Source organism: Magnolia sinica, chromosome 10 (genome assembly GCF_029962835.1).
Source record: "Magnolia sinica isolate HGM2019 chromosome 10, MsV1, whole genome shotgun sequence".
Lineage (NCBI taxonomy): Eukaryota > Viridiplantae > Streptophyta > Magnoliopsida > Magnoliales > Magnoliaceae > Magnolia > Magnolia sinica.
The window spans coordinates 15,157,210-15,173,339 of NC_080582.1; the positions used below are offsets into that span (position 1 = coordinate 15,157,210).

Consider the following 16,130-nt stretch of genomic DNA (forward strand, 5'->3'; position numbering starts at 1 on the left):
TCGATGAGATCTCTCAATTTTCTTTGTTTCTCTTACTGTTTATCCACTCCTGCGTGAGTGATGAAGGTTTGATCATAGCAAGGTGTGCTTGTGATCGGTTGTAACGTTCTACTTCATAGTGGATTGTTGATCTGGACGAGGTCCCGTGGTTTTTACCTCTTTGAGAGTTTTTCACGTAAAAATCTCTTGTGTAGTGTGTGATTGATGCTTTGATTTATTTCATTGCTTTGTTATTCCATAATTCTGGTTTGTTTTAGAAGACTAGATCCTAAGGGTTTGTGCAAGGCCCCCAACAGGATTATGGGTGATTGTGGGTTGACTCAGGTGCCCAAACTACCCCGCTTGTAATTCATATAATTGTCACATATATGATAATGTACTTTGAACTATTGGCCACCCTATATTTGGATTAAATGGAATTTGGTTGTGGAATTACCATCTTGGCAAATCATTGTACCTTGTTGGCTTTGTTTGGCGGAAATTCCGTTTATGTCTTGTCAGCTTATCTAGTTAGCTTTTGTTGGAAGAACCCATTATTGGATTTATATGTCGGGATGGTAAAGCCTACTTGTTGGACTAGGTTTGGCCACTAGTTATCCTCGGGCATTATCGGGTATCTGGCTAACTGTTTAAAAGGTCAGTGTATTGTTCGAACAACCCTTGTGAGTTGGTCAACTGTTTAAAAGACTCATTCCCTTTGCATTGAATGAGCTAAATATTTGATAAGTTCATTCTTGGCCCAGTTGGGTGTGCATCCCCAAGTCGAAGAACATGTACATACACTCATGCATTTAAATAAGATGCATCATAGACTATGATTGTTTTGGTGTGCCTTTTATGGAAATATATTTGATTAATATGTCATTAGTTTCTCACTGAGTTGGCCAAACAGTGAATGCAGGTAGAGGGGTGCTGTAATAGCATCGTTAGGTTAAAGCTAGATCAAAGAGAGTTGGACAACCGTGTTTGGAGGCCATAGTGGGTTGAGCTTTGGGAGCTCGAGCTGTTAGTTTCTTTTTATGGTTTTCCCTTAATATTGACATCTCATGTTTTTGTTCGTTTATGGTTTATTTAGATCTTATGGGCACTATTTTATATTTATGTACTTTGAATATTTGTTATATTGCTTTATGATTTATTTATCATGTTCTCTTCGATATCCGCTAAACTTGAAATGTGTTACTCTGATTTATTTGTATGTGGTATGAATGCTAATCTGACTAAGTACATGGGTGGTAGATTTTTGTCACGTGGGGCATTTCTATGCGACACTCAATTTTGCATTGGTAGAGCATTATACTCGATCAATGAAAACCATGACATTGTCAGTGCACTCGACTCTTTCTCTCTTTTTTTTTTGTTAATACCCTAAGACATGAGATCTGCGTCTTCCTGCTCAGGTCTCGAATTTTAGGGCCTTACAGAACCACACCATATGAAGTAGTGGTGACAATGATGTCACTAAAACCTTCCTGAGCCCATCGTGTTGTTTATTTGCCATCTAACACATTCAAAATATCATATAGACCAGGATGAAGGGAAAACATAAATATCAGTTTAATCTCAGACTTATGTGCATGGCCTCCAAGAGGTTTTCATCATTATGCCTTTAATCCTTAGTATTTCCTATAGTGCCGTCTACTTGAGCCTTGAGTTTACCTCAATTTTGAGGACATCACCAAAGATGATCCGTTCAGATGGATGGAAGCAAGTGAGCCCCAGAGATCCCCCCACCAAGATGGTTGGCATTCCTTTCTGGTAGTGTATGTTCAATGACTAGACTCCACTGCCCGTCTCTAGCCATGAACAAATAAATTTGCCTGAACCCCTGTTACAGTTTATCCACACCGTCCATCCATTTTCCCCATATCATTTCAAGGTATAACCTTTTTTAGAATCATGTTAAGATAAGAATTTAAAAAAAAAATGAGACAGATACAACCTTCAAGTGGACCACACCATATAGCAATCTTAGCTTACATTAAATGCAAGAGTCATATGTAGTGTGGTGTGGTGTGGTGTGGTGTGGTGTGGTCTACTTGAGCATTGGTCTGCCTCATTTTCATAATCATACCTTAACATAATCTAAGAACAGGGATGACCGGCACATTAAGGTAGGCCCCACGTAGATTTGCCCGCTCGTAGCTAGAGACGGGTTAGATAGTCTGCAATCTGCATCCGACTGTTTGTCTGAACATAATTGTGTATGCGGATTAGCTACTGATGTCACCAAGTTTTGTGGTCCCACCATAATGTATGTGGTGTATCCAGACGTTCCATGAGATAAAGAGCAAGGTAGATCCAAAGATCAATTGAACCCCACCCCGAAAACAGTGGGACAATAACGCCCATCACCATTGAAACCTTCATAGGGCCTGCTATGATGTTTATTTGAGATCAACCTGTTTATAAGTTAACACAGACATGGAATAATGGAAAACACAAATATTAGCTTGATTGAAAACTACAGTTGCCTTGAGATGTTTTTAAAGGTAGGCGTTCAATCTCCACTGTTTGAAAACTTCAGTTGCCTTGAGATGTTGTTAAGGGTAGGCGTCAATCCCCACTGTTTTATATGGTGGGTCCACTTGAGATTTGTATCCGTGTTTTCTTTTTTTTTTTTTGTTAGCTTGCTCCACCCACTGTAAGATCATACTTCACTGTTAACCACCCCCACTAGAGGATCGATGACAAGACCTCAGTGTTGAAACGAGGTATCTTTCACTCCATCTACCACTTAAGCTATAGATCTGGGTGTAGATTTGTATCCGTCTAATTCTTTATATCATGTCTTAAAATGATCTCTCAGAATCAATGGCAGTGTGTATACAACACATACACCATGGTGGTCGCTACTGTCGGTTTCAGGAGCTAAACCGCGTCCCCATCGTTGTGGGTTGCTTTTGTTGAACGGGTTGGATGTCAAGTGAATGGCAACCTCGTAATTACGGAGCGTTCTCTTTAAAGAAAATAATAGTGAGGGTATTTTGGTAATTGCATCTATTTCAGTGTTGGTTAAAAGAACTGGAAAATTAATTACGCGGAACTCGTGTAAAAAAACAAAAAGGGCAGAAAGACGCGAAGTGAATTAGGTGAAGCCCGGCCCCACCCACTACGGTGCGGCCCTTGCAGTGGCCAGTGGGGCCATTTTAATGTATGTATCATATATCCACATGCTTCATACGTTTTTCCAGCTCATTTCATTGCATAAGCCCAAAAGCGGAGCAGATCCAAATCGACCGTACCATAAGAAATAGTGATAGTTGAACACTCCACCGTTACAAAATTCCTAAACCCATGTGATTTTTATTTTCCGTCCAAGTTGTTAATAAGTTTATATAAACATGTTTGAAAATACAAAAACAAATATCAGATTCATCCAAAACTTTTATGGCCCACAAGAAGGTTTTAATGGTCAATCATCACTTTTTCTTAAATGTATGTCCACCTGAAATTTCAATGTGCTTAATTTTTCGGTTTATTCCTTAAAATAATATGTAAAAACGGATGGACGGTATGGATATAGAATAAATACATCAAGGTGGGCCCCACGATAAGGGGCGTACCGTCTTGAGTGAGGCCCGGGTTGCACCTAATCAGCTCCCGAAAGACAGGGAGTTTGACAGAGACGTTAATGGCAGAGCAACGCTGAGGAAAAACAAGGACCGTACTCCGTAAAGGAAGAATCTTCTCTCTCTCTCTCTCCGATTTGGTTTTTTTCTGCCCTATCTGGGGTGATTTTAGGGTTTGATCTTATTTGAAGATCTTCGAGTTAGAAACTAGCAGGGGATTTCGAAAGGATTTGGTGGAATTCCTGTAGGATTTCGAGGTTCTGGCCCTAAATTTTTATTTTTTATTTTTTCAGATTTTTAGATCTCTGTTCCATTATTAAATCTCAGGAAGTGGATTTTGAAACGATTTTGTGAATTTTCTGTGAAATTTCGAGGTTTCTGTCCTAAATTGTTCGGTTTTCGAAATCTAGAAGTCGGATTTTAGTTTGATTCAGATTTGAATCTCAGGAAGCTGATTTTGAACAGATTGGTGAAATATCTGTGGAATTTCGAGGTTTTGGTCCTCAATTCTTCGATTTTCAAACCTAGAAGTCAGATTTGATCCGATTCACAGAAAATTGCGTGAGATTTTGAGCTTCTTGCTGCGAATTGGATTCTCAGGAAACAAATTTTGAACTGATTTGATGAAGTTTCTGTGAAATTGAGAAGTTTTGGTCCTACATTCTTCAATTTAAGAACCCTGGAAGTCGGCGTTTGAACCAGTTTGATGATATTTCTGTAGATTTTGAGGTTTTGGTTCCAAATTACATTTTCAAGGAGTGGATTTCCAACCAGTGGTGAAACTTCTGTTGGATTTCAAGCTTTTTCGTTCTAAATTTGTTTAGTTTTTTGGATTCTGGAAATCAGATTTCAATCCGAAAGATCAAGCTTTGAATTTGAGTTATTTGGTTTTTTAAGTAGTCACTGTAAAATTTGATATTCACAAGAAAGATTTGAATTTTTGAAAAGATGACGATGGGAAGCCTTACCGTGGGGAATGAGAAGAAGCTGCAGAAAAACAAGCAGGTTGTTGATGAGAATGCTCCTCTGCTTCCTAGTAAGCGAGCGGAAGATGCTGATCACGTTGATGGTTTTAGTGGTGCTTCCTTCGCTGGGGCTGTTTTTAACCTGTCAACAACCATCGTTGGCGCTGGAATCATGGCATTGCCCGCAACGATGAAGGTTCTTGGGCTCGGACCTGGGATCGCTATGATCATTTTCTTTGCGTTCCTGACAGAGGCTTCGATCAACATGCTGCTGAGGTATACCAGGGCTGGGAGGACAGTTTCTTATGGAGGAGTTATGGGGGATGCATTTGGGAGGATTGGCAGGATACTGTTGCAGATTTGTGTTGTTGTTAACAATGTCGGTGTGCTGGTCGTGTACATGATTATCATCGGTATAATCTCTGACCTACGGATTTTGCTTTTATTCTCATATTTGTGGTGTTTTCTTGAGTTATTGATCAAATTTTGCTCATTTTGCTGCTTTCTAGTATTGATAGTCATGACATTTATAACTATTCGAAAAAAAAAAGAAAAAAGAGAGAGAGAGATAGTCATGACATTTATGCGTGCTTTTTTACTGTGAAGAAGCACAAGTGACAACTTAAATGAATAACTGACAATTGTAATTGTTATTAGATCATGAAAGAAGAACTACTTGATGTGGAGATTGTGGACTAACACAAACTACTGATTCTCAACAAGGGTTCCCCATGTGGGGGTAATGCTGCCAGTTTATGGACGGCAAACTGGATGTGAATCATTGTGTCTTGATCATTAGCAAACCTAACAATTTTATGACAGAAAGGAGCCTATGCACATGGGATCATGGTTCATGATGCAAGCTGTTGAGTGATGGGACTCACTGCCAATGGTGGATGCCTAAGAAAACTTGAATGCGAACATTCAGTAAACCATGTATCAAACAGACAATTAATATTGTATCAAAAAGACAGGTGATTCTCAATGGGAGTCACCTGTCTAGGGTAATATTGTTGGTTTATAGACTCTACTGGATGAGAATTATTGCGTCTTGCTCGAAAACTGTTGATTTGATGGATCTCACATGGATGATGTGTGACGCAAAGAATGTTTGTATTGGAATTATTCTAACATTCGATTCATGTATCAAATATGACAGTTAATGTGAAAATACAGTGTAGAGTCTCAGCTTTGTGGAAAGTCATAGCATCAAAAGTTTCTTCTCATATACAAGAGAAACTCAACCTTCGATTTTTCTCACATGAAAATATTGCAACACTCATGGAATCCTCAAATAACATGAAGAAAGGTATTCATAAAAATAAACAAAATAATATGAAAAAAACACCTGCTTACACAAAAAGATAGGCATACTGCCTACTTGCAGAGGAAAGAGATGTGAAGGGTTGGAGTCTTGGAGATTCACAACCCTGAATAGAAAATTTTATTCATAATGTATGAAACACTTAATAGGGACTTGGGGCAAAATTGCAGAGATGAATTCTCTGTTACAAAAACTTGCATTCTACATGTTGTACATACACCATTTATAAAAAGTAAACTAAAATGCTCTGCAAAAGACATTTCTCCTACTACCTAGACTATTTATAAGGACATCTCTCTCATACGTCATGCATTCGAAAAAGAGAATGAGAGAAATATCTTCCTTGCATCACCTATAAGGGCCTGCTTGGATCAGTGGAATCCAAAAGTTAGATATGGAAAGTAAAATGTCATCTCGTGGATAATGTCATCTATGGAAAAGAATCCTTAAAAGGTTGTTTGTTTTAGTTTCCGTGATTTTCAGGAAAATATAGACGTTCAATCATTAAAATAAAATTTTAAAAATAAAAAAATAAAAAATAAAAAATAAAAAGAAGAAGAAGAAGAAGAAGTGAAACTTGTCTCTCATAAGGTGTGGAAAATGAGAATTATCAAGTTTTTTGGAAGAAAACGAAAACGCCGTTTTCTGAGGAACATTCTGGAAATAAATCCCTTTTTCCACACCTTACTTTATTGTTGTAAATGGTGGAAAATGTCACATTGTCAGAAAATGATTTCTTGTCCCTGGTAGAAAGCTTGATTCCAACAATCGAAAGAGACCCTAAATGATTGTAAGATAATGAAATTTGATCTTAGTGGCCACTTATATGACCATGCAGTCTTATATTTTTTTTATGTTTTGGTGATTTTGTTGTTACGTCATGTCTTTGACTAAAATGGTTGTCAGGTTACAAATTTTCACCGTGTATGATGTATGCACTATACTGCTGTTATAGCAGCATATGGCACCTTCGTAATTAGCCTGACAGCGGGAAAATATGTATCCTTTGATGCTTTTAGGTAACTTTTCATAAATAGTGTATGTACACATGTCAAATGCAAGTGAAATCTTTATAAGAGATATTTCATCTCTCAAAGTGTGTCAGACTTCTGTGAGTGTTTTATTTTATCTCATAATAACCTTGTTCCAACTTCCAACTACTTGGAGTTGACTATATGAATCTTGTTTTCACCACAATCCAAAACAAGAATTCCCATGATTGCTTGGAGAAAGTTCAATGACTGCCTTTCACCTGACATCAACCCTCCTTTACCTGCCTGAGGGCTGGCTGGCGCAATCATTACCAGGCAGAGTTAAGGTTTTTTTTTTTTTTCAATACAATTTTCCTTCTTTTTTCTTTTTTTTTGGCACAAATCTCCATCTCTTCTCATCTACTTCTCAATTTTGTTAGAGCAAGTAGGCAGCATACTTATCTTTGTGTTCTTTGTGAACGATCACAGATTTCTCATTTGAGAATGCTGAGAGTATTCTGAAGTTTTCTCTTGTACACATATGCCTTAGAATGCACGAGAAATTTTTTGGCTTTCTGCTGCACCAAAACTACACATACTGGAACAGCCAAGATTCAATGGAAAATAGTCCAATAAAAGGAAGGGGATCTGCCAAAATCTGGGATATTTCCTGGACTCCGTTATGCACAGTGGAGGCCCATCATAAAGCAGTTTGGATCCCCCAACCATGGTCCCACGTGTACAGAACTGTGTCAACAATACTATACATTTGCATATGAGGACCTAATAATTCCTCTTATCAGATAATAGCCTCGCATTTCAGTTCAAAAGGGCAAGGGGAAGTCCTAAAAGGATGTGGGGTGGAGGTGGTAAGAAGATTTGAGAATCTTGGTTTAACTAAGGATATGGTCCATGATGGCATGGAATGGCGTAAATGGATTTTGTAGCCTACCCCATTTATTTGGCACAAGGCTTACAATGATGACGGTGACTATGATAATGATGATGATTTCATTTAATAGGTATTCAAATTTGCTCTTAAAAAAAAAAAAAAAAAAAAGTTCCTGTGATCTTCTGGAATAGCCTGATTGGCCAAATGGAATAAGTGTTATGGCATATGATATTCTTTGTTGGTCATATCACTTATTTAGCAGATTAATTAGCTGGTCTGGGCTATTTCTCTCTTGATTTCAAGAACTATGTCACAAGCTATGAACCATGTTGATCTGATTGAGTGGGAATCTTATAAATGTTGTTGTGTACTTGCTGTCTGATATTAAATATTCATTGCACTTCTAGTTGTTTGTCCAGTGTAATTTTATGACCTTAATTTTTTCTGACAGTTCTTATGAATTTCATCACCTGTTTTCCCCAATAATCAATGCTGGATTTGTTGTGGTACTATATTTAACCTCATAACTTCCTTTGGCTCTTTTTCCCTTAATTATCTTCAGAGCGACCTATCCTTAAGTCTCAAAAAATGAAAATAAAAATAAAAATAAAAATAAAATGGCCTATCCTGGCTGACTTATTTGAGACATGAAGTGTTTCTTGCACTCTTTTCCACTAAGGCAGTCAGAACTGTTCCTTTTTTGCTTGCTTGCTTGGGTTTTTGTGCAAGTTCTAACAAAACTAGTGGGTTTTGTCACTAATCTGATAAGGTGATGTACTCTCGGGAACATCTTCAAGCGGAGTTCATCACTCTGGTATTTTGGAAGGATGGTTTGGAGAACACTGGTGGAATGGCCGTGCTTTCGTTCTTTTTGTTACAACTGTTGTTGTATTTGCTCCATTGGCGTGCTTCAAGCGTGTAGGTAAGTTTTCTATATATTATTTATAGTGATGATTCAGTAACTTATAGAAAATAGTGATTATTCAGTAACTAGCTAAATCTTATTATTTTGCTTAATTGTTGCATCCCAGTATTTTTTTAGATTTCAGGTCTTATACCTTGAAAAATCTGTATTCCACTTCTTATCATTGAAGAACTAACAACTGATCCTGCATACTTATTTTTCTTTCAATTTCTCATTGATGAAGGTTAATATTTCAATTTAGCTTAGATATGTTTTTCTCGTGCTTCATAGCATCTTAGTGGGTTCAAGCTTGACATTTCTCCCTCTTATTGATAGATTGGATATAGTGCTTGGCATACTGGTAACTCGGAAAAATCCAACAACATTTAACAATAACAATAACAATAATAATGTCTATTATACATCCCACACAATTAGGTTTTAGGAGATTCCTAGAACTTAAGATTTAAAAGGACATAGAAGGACATAGAAGGGATTCCAACATAGGTCAGTGTATTTAGAGCATTTTAAAATTCTGGGGGCTTACAACAGACAGCTGCGATTTCCCGACATTCAAGGGGTGTGAACGCTGGGATTTTACCCACATTTGTCAAGTGAGGGCATTTTTGTCATACAATCCTTCCATGCAATAGCCCACTCCCACTTTACTTATTTGTGTGTAGCCTATACAGACATCCTATTAGGGAGCCACCAAAGGCTTTGTGGGGTGCATTGTGATAACTTTGTGAAATGCATGTTGTCCATCTGTTGTGTCACCTCATTTTACAGCATCAGCCCAAAAACAAGGCAAATCTAGAATTCAAGTGGGACACGGCACTGAGAAAAGTGGAGATGGGCCACCCATCGTGGGAACCCTCTCTCTCTGTGCATGTACCAAGCACTTGCATGTAGCCCCATCCATTCCTTCCATCTCTCCCTCTCCTTTTTTTCTCTCTCCACGTGTTGCACATGCCATAACCCCCTAGTGATGATAATAATAATGATAATGATGTTGGTAATGATAATCATAATAGTAATAATAATAATAATATAGCTACTGCCATGAATCCTGTTGTCCTACTTTTTAATTGCACGCTTTACTTGGTTAGAATGATGCTTATTTTAGCTTTATGCTTACCCCATCATATAGAATTCAACTCAAAACCATTTCATTGGTTAAAGATGCTAACCATTACTTGTTTATCCAGTCCTATTCTGTTGCATTTACTGATTAAATATTCTTTCCTTTTTTTCCTTGCAGATTCATTGAGATTCACGTCTGCCTTATCAGTTGGGCTGGCGGTGGTGTTTGTTGTTATCACTGCTGGGATCACAATTATCAAATTAATAAATGGCAGTATAGCAATGCCCAGATGGCTCCCTGTTATAACTGATATGGCATCAGTCTGGAAACTCTTCACAGTGGTTCCTGTACTTGTCACAGCATATATTTGTCATTACAATGGTATGCAAACTGAAAAAACAATCATATATGAAACACATACACATAGTAATCATGGAAAAGGTAAGTTTGAGTAGTTTGATATAAGTCTAGAGAACTAGATATGATATAATTATTTCCTAAAGTGTGAATTTTACTTTTTTATTTGTGGGAAAAAAAAAAAAATCTGCAAATAAGGATTAAAATGGATCGTTTATTTAATGTCCATTACATGGATTCTTCATCTCGATATCCATTTTCTCATTGGTGAAAGATTTTCAGATATTGATCAGTTCTGAAGCTCTTTTTAGACTTCCAACTTGCTGAATCAATTTATCAGGGTAAGAAATAACAATCTGAACAACAAGCAAAAGGCAAAACTCAGAGAAGTTGTGCTGGTTGATTAAAAGTTGAGTTTGGCAGGTCTTGATTATTTATTTATTTATTGGAAAACTGGAGATGCTAGGTCAAGTGAGGTTGTCCCGTTTAACTCGGCTTATATTGAGTTAAAATGAGATTTTTGGCATGGAAACTAACAAAAGAGTTACTTTTTTAGCCTGTTTCATTGCACAAAAACTTCTGTTTGGGATCTGGATAACAGCACTATTCATGGTTTTTCAACTGCATGTGGACACCAATTCCAATAAAAATTTTAGGGCTATCAAAAGGTTGTACAATCCCCGAGACATAACAGAAACATACTTACGCTGATACATTCCCAGTAAAGCACACCACAGGACTATGATAACATGTGTTACTATGCAATATGTGCCAGTATATGCTACATGTGCTGCCATCCATCTTCAACGACCCACATGTGCCACCATCAATTGTCAATTGCCCTACATGTGCCACATGTGCCAATGTGCTAATGTGCACATGTACCACATGTGCCACATGTGCCATGGTGAATCTTTAGGCTGACTACACATACTTGTGCCACTATCAATCCACACGTGCCCCACGTCCACATTTGCCAGTGTGCTAAATGTGTACAGGTGGCACATGCTTGCCATCCATCCCTATTCCAGGTTGTTTGACAAACAACCATCAGGAGGTCCAGGACAAACATAATGGCCTATCCATACAAGCCTCTATCCAGGCAGCCTTAGCTGCACAGGTGTCCAAAAGAGCTTACCTGAACACAACCTCGACAGTAACCAAATGGACCCTTTGTGAGTAATCATGCTATTCATTTTTCTTCTGCAGTTCACACCATTGACAACGAGCTTGACGACTCCTCCCAGATGCAATCAATTGTGCGAACTTCACTCGGACTCTGCTCTACCGTGTATATAGCCACAAGCTTCTTTGCTTTTCTCCTCTTTGGTGATTCAACCCTCGACGACGTGCTTGCTAACTTCAGCACCAATCTCGGCATCCCGTACAGCTCGCTGCTCAATGATGCAGTCCGCGTGAGCTATGCTGTACACCTCATGCTCGTCTTCCCCATTGTCTTCTTTGCACTCCGGCTCAACCTGGATGGTCTCCTCTTTCCCTCATCAGGGCCTTTGGTTTTGGATGACACGAGGTTTGCATTGATCAGCATAGGGCTAATCTGCATCATCTACTTGGGTGCAAATTTCATACCCAGCATTTGGGATGCCTTCCAGTTCACTGGAGCAACTGCTGCAGTTTGCATTGGGTACATCTTTCCAGCTGCCATTACACTCAGGTGAGCTCCCCTAGTTGACGGTTTTTCATCTTTGCATCATGGTTCATCTTCTTATCATTTTGGATGATTTACTAATGCTGGAATTAACAGAAATGTTGTGATTGGTTAAAAACATTGATATTAGTTTTTCCTTCTACCACCTATTAAAGTCAAGAGATACCGAGTGCGGGGAAAAGAGACATGAATTTGCTCATTACTCAAAATCACAAGCTTGATTTTACTGATTGCTTTTCTTTTTTTTTTTTTTTGTAGCCATGGTTTTACCACTCTTTTCCATGTTCATCATAAGCTTTTAGCCATTTCTGATCAACACATGAGATATATCCTAAAAATTGAATCAGTATATGTTCTTTTGAATTTGGGTGGGGAACATGGAAAACTCTGGAATTGAAAACAAATTTTGTAGAAAGTCTGTGTTTCCTCTGTTTGCAGGGAGAGATGGAAATAAACAGCATGGAGTATGTTTGCCTTTTCCAAGGTTTTCCAAGAGAATACCCCCCCATCAGAGGGAGTTCCAGGATCAAATCACGATCCTTTTGTATATAAAATGATGAACGTCACCTATAATGTGCCATAGGCTTACTTAACCAAAAACCCCTTTTAAAAGCCCTTGAAAAAATCCAATGTTTTCGACATCTTTCGAGTGATCCTAATTGTTCATCTACTGGGCTCGGCCATAGACGTGCAGTGGATTAATAAATCTCCTCCATCAAATAATCCCATCCATCCAATTGGATTTCCTCCCGTTTTGGTCCATTGTCTACATTCATTTACCCAACAATTTACAGGCCAATAATCTGACAGCTAGAATTCTCTGATGGGGGAATCTTTTTTTTTTCCCCACAGCCTCACCCATCTACAGAGGGTCTTGCCTGATGGAAAGTCTAAACCACCGAAAGGCAGCACCTACTTGCATCCAAACGTTGGCCCAAAAAAAGAAAAAGAAAAAAAGGCTGCTAGTTCATTCTTGCCCATTGATTGCTAACCTCCAAGTACCTTCAATATCTTCTCAACTTTCTTCTCCATGCATTACAGGGATTCGCAGAAGATAGCCACAAAGGGAGACAAGGTATTATCTGTGTTCATGATCGTCCTTGCTGTGCTTTCAAACGCGGTGGCAATATACAGCAATGCTTATTCTCTCTTCAAGAAGAGCGAGGACCCGACCCACTCATGAGTAGAACCTTGCAAAGTACAGAGGCCTCTTTGTATGTGTACATGGGTCCCATTGGCATGATTGTTTTGCTGCTCCCAAAGAAGATCAGAGGTTCTTTGAGGTTTGGCAAGTCTAATAAGCTATAGCAAATTCAATATGTAGGTTGAATTATCTGCGAAGGTATGATAAGGGTTCTCTATCTCTGTGGATTGCTGTGATGTTGCAAGTTCCATTCTACACTTTGTTTTCTCATTCAATAGAAGAGAAAATGTCCATATTTTGTATCTTGGCCTGATCTGCCTTTCAATTTTGGTCAGCTCGGAGAACAGTAACAGCATTGGTTTTCCTGATTTCCCCTGTCCAAGTTGCAAGTGAGATTGCAGATTGTGATTTGAATGGTATGTATTTGCTTCCAAACGGTGCTAAACCTCGTTATGTAAATGTATGTATCAGATTTGTTTATGAGAAATCATTAGAAAGTTATTGTTTTGTGAATAGATATTGCGTATTTTGGACCTGTGGTACAATGCTTAAGTGAGTCGACCATTCGTCATTTGGGTCCAAGCAGGAAATGGTTTGTGCCTGAAATCCTCATCAGAAATTGCATTGATTGGACTGATTGGTGGAGTTTTTCTTGTTTAGTGTCTTTCACAGATATTATCCTAGTTAGTTGATTTGAGGCTTATGTTTGTAGGTAAATGAGATTTTTAAATCATTACCCGTTGAAGGTGGCCCCACTGCATGAGCAGTTTGGATCACTGACCATATGAAACATGTCCAATTTTCAGGCCGTGCAGTGGATAATTGGAGCTGTCCCAAGTCAAAAATCGTTCCAAACTCTGTGATTATAGCTACCCAATAACTAGCTACAAATGCCTGAGTCATTTTAGAAGTGATCCAGTCCCGAGCCACAATCAGGTATGAATTCTTTGTACCTTATTATGGCCTGAATTTATAGGTGGCCCGTGTAGGGCCACCTATGATCAGGACAGAACATTGGGTAGGAGGGCACCACCATGGGTTACCCATAGCCATTCAAGCAAGTGCTGGACAGGCCTTGATGCCATTTTTCTCTTACCATCCATTTTGCCTGCCAATAATTGGATGGCTCTGATCATCCAACATGGTTATTTTTGGGTCTTGTCCAATTTCATTTGGACCCCTCCTATCCGACGGTCTTCATTGACCATAGGTGGGCCCGGTTGGACCCACTTAGAAATTCACACTTGAATAAGGTTCAAAGAATTATTGTCAGTGGATCATTGCTCCCAATATCCATGATAGGTTGTTAAAAGTGTGCCGTGCATTTAGAACCGGCACACGGAATTCGTGCCCACCATGGATCGGTAACTCAGCCATATGCAACTGAACAAAAGGCATGTGAATAAGATAAGCAAATACTAACATTGTGCCATTGCATTTGTTCTCAGCTGCTTGGTTATAGAGTTGATAATTCAAGATTGTTCCTCAGGCATTGTAATTTGTTGAATTTATCACCTCGTCATTGATGCATCGGGAGATATCACTCCTTTTCATCCCATCTCTCTCTAGGACTCTTTCAATATAGGTTCTTTGAGATGGCCAAAGTGATCCGTAAGATCTGTCCTGTGATATCTCGATGCCGATCGCAAATATCAGATTGCCGAATCGTTCATTTCAAAGTTCTTTATGAGAAATGACTTTGTCGCATAAAAGAGATCTAGCACTATTAATGAGTGAGATGTCATATGCATACAACTAGAAAAAATAACTATGGCAAACCTTCAAATATATGCATCAATCAACAAAGCTTTCCTTAAATTCAATAAGATACCATTGGCAGGAAACTTGTTTAAGTCTGCCTATAGCCTTCTTAAGCTTGTTTAAAAATCCTTCAGGTCGCCGAATCCTTCTTTCCCGTGATATCTTGATGCCAATCACAAATATCAGCTTGCCAAATCCTTCAATTTCAAGGTTCTTCATGAGAAACGACTTTGTTGCATAAAAGAGATCTAGCACTATTAGTGAGTGAGATGTCATATGCATACAACTAGAAAAAAATATAAACTATTGCAAACTTTCAAATATATGCATAAATCAACAAAGCTCTCTTTAAATTCAATAAGATATCGTTGGCAGGAAACTTGTTTAAGTCCGTGTATAGACTTCTTAAGCTTGTTTAAAAATTCTTCAGGTTATTCCGTGTAGAACTGTTCTTCTAAATTCTTATTTAAGGGCATTGTTCTTCACATCAATCTACTATAGCTCCAAATTATAATGAGCCATTGGTGCCATGATTATCTTTAGTTGTTATTCAACCACCTATGTTGTGGGTACCATGCTTACAAAACAAATAATGGGATACCACAACAATCAGGTATATCCAATCATTAGGGGAGCCACACTAGAGAAAAAAAAATTGAGGAAAAAAAAAAATACAAATTCATGTGTAGGTCGCGTGAGGTGAGATTGGATGGGTTTAATTGGTGGGCCTTAGCACTTGCATGGTGGAGGCAACCTTGGAGGGTTGGATTTCATGCGAGCACTATAGCGAGTGCCACATTAGTAGTATTGTAGAATGAACGATGCAAAGGAATAGGCCTTTATACATGCTTACATTACGTTTTTGTTTATGCTAATTTAAAAGAACTGCTCTCACTCTTTAATATAATAAAAGAAAACAAAAGCAACGGTAATTTAATCAAAACAAGATAGTCACACTACAAATCAAGCTTAAACTACAATGTAATGTGTGGCCCACCGTGATGTATGGGTGACAGCCAAATGTATGCATTGTGTGCATCTGCCGATATTCTCTTCACTGCTCAAATATCATGCAAATCCAAAACTCAAGTGTGCCCCCACGACAGACACAACGATTAGGATGGGCACACCGGGTTTTTTTTTTAAAAAAAATTAATGTGCTGTCCAATACATTTAGCAAATGATCTCACGGAAAGCCCAAAAATAAGGCCATTCCAAAGATGAAATAGTACACATCACATATGATTTTAGAGGTTTTGGGCATGATTTTACATGGTTTGGCTCATTTTATATTTGGATTGGATTCATTTTTTTAGTTCCATGAAAAATATGAAGGGGCACACATGATGGATGGATCTAGACTCCAAAATAAATACCGAGCTCTACACACGTAGTATCCTATTGTGAACAAACGGCTGGCTCACCCTGCAGGACTTTGACAAAAGCAGTAAAATGGAAGGAATTGCCACTACCCAACAAATCTCAAA

The 16,130-nt window shown here is 38.4% G+C and overlaps 1 protein-coding gene across 3 annotated transcripts; it reads left to right on the forward strand.

Annotated features, from left to right (window-relative positions):
• Nucleotides 1-3,673: 3,673 nt before the first annotated feature.
• Nucleotides 3,674-13,397, forward strand: LOC131258054 (amino acid transporter AVT6A-like). 3 transcript variants are annotated; one of them, XM_058259108.1, is made up of 6 exons: nt 3,683-3,829; nt 4,521-4,950; nt 8,494-8,646; nt 9,890-10,153; nt 11,279-11,744; nt 12,780-13,397. In XM_058259108.1, the coding sequence occupies exons 2-6, from the start codon at nt 4,521-4,523 to the stop codon at nt 12,919-12,921; spliced, it is 1,455 nt and encodes a 484-aa protein (XP_058115091.1). In that variant the 5' UTR covers nt 3,683-3,829; the 3' UTR covers nt 12,922-13,397. The 3 variants fall into 3 exon arrangements, with proteins under 3 accessions (XP_058115090.1, XP_058115092.1, XP_058115091.1); XM_058259107.1 differs by having other exon boundaries at nt 3,674-4,950; XM_058259109.1 differs by having other exon boundaries at nt 3,679-4,950; nt 9,890-10,093.
• The last annotated feature ends 2,733 nt before the right edge of the window (nt 13,398-16,130 follow it).

Coding starts and splice junctions, on each gene's coding strand:
- LOC131258054 (XM_058259107.1), top strand. CDS start 4,521: ATGACGATGGGAAGCCTTACCGTGGGGAATGAGAAGAAGCTGCAGAAA. Junction 8,647..9,889: donor GGCGTGCTTCAAGCGTGTAG/GTAAGTTTTCTA, acceptor TTTTCCTTGCAG/ATTCATTGAGATTCACGTCT. Junction 11,745..12,779: donor CCAGCTGCCATTACACTCAG/GTGAGCTCCCCT, acceptor CATGCATTACAG/GGATTCGCAGAAGATAGCCA.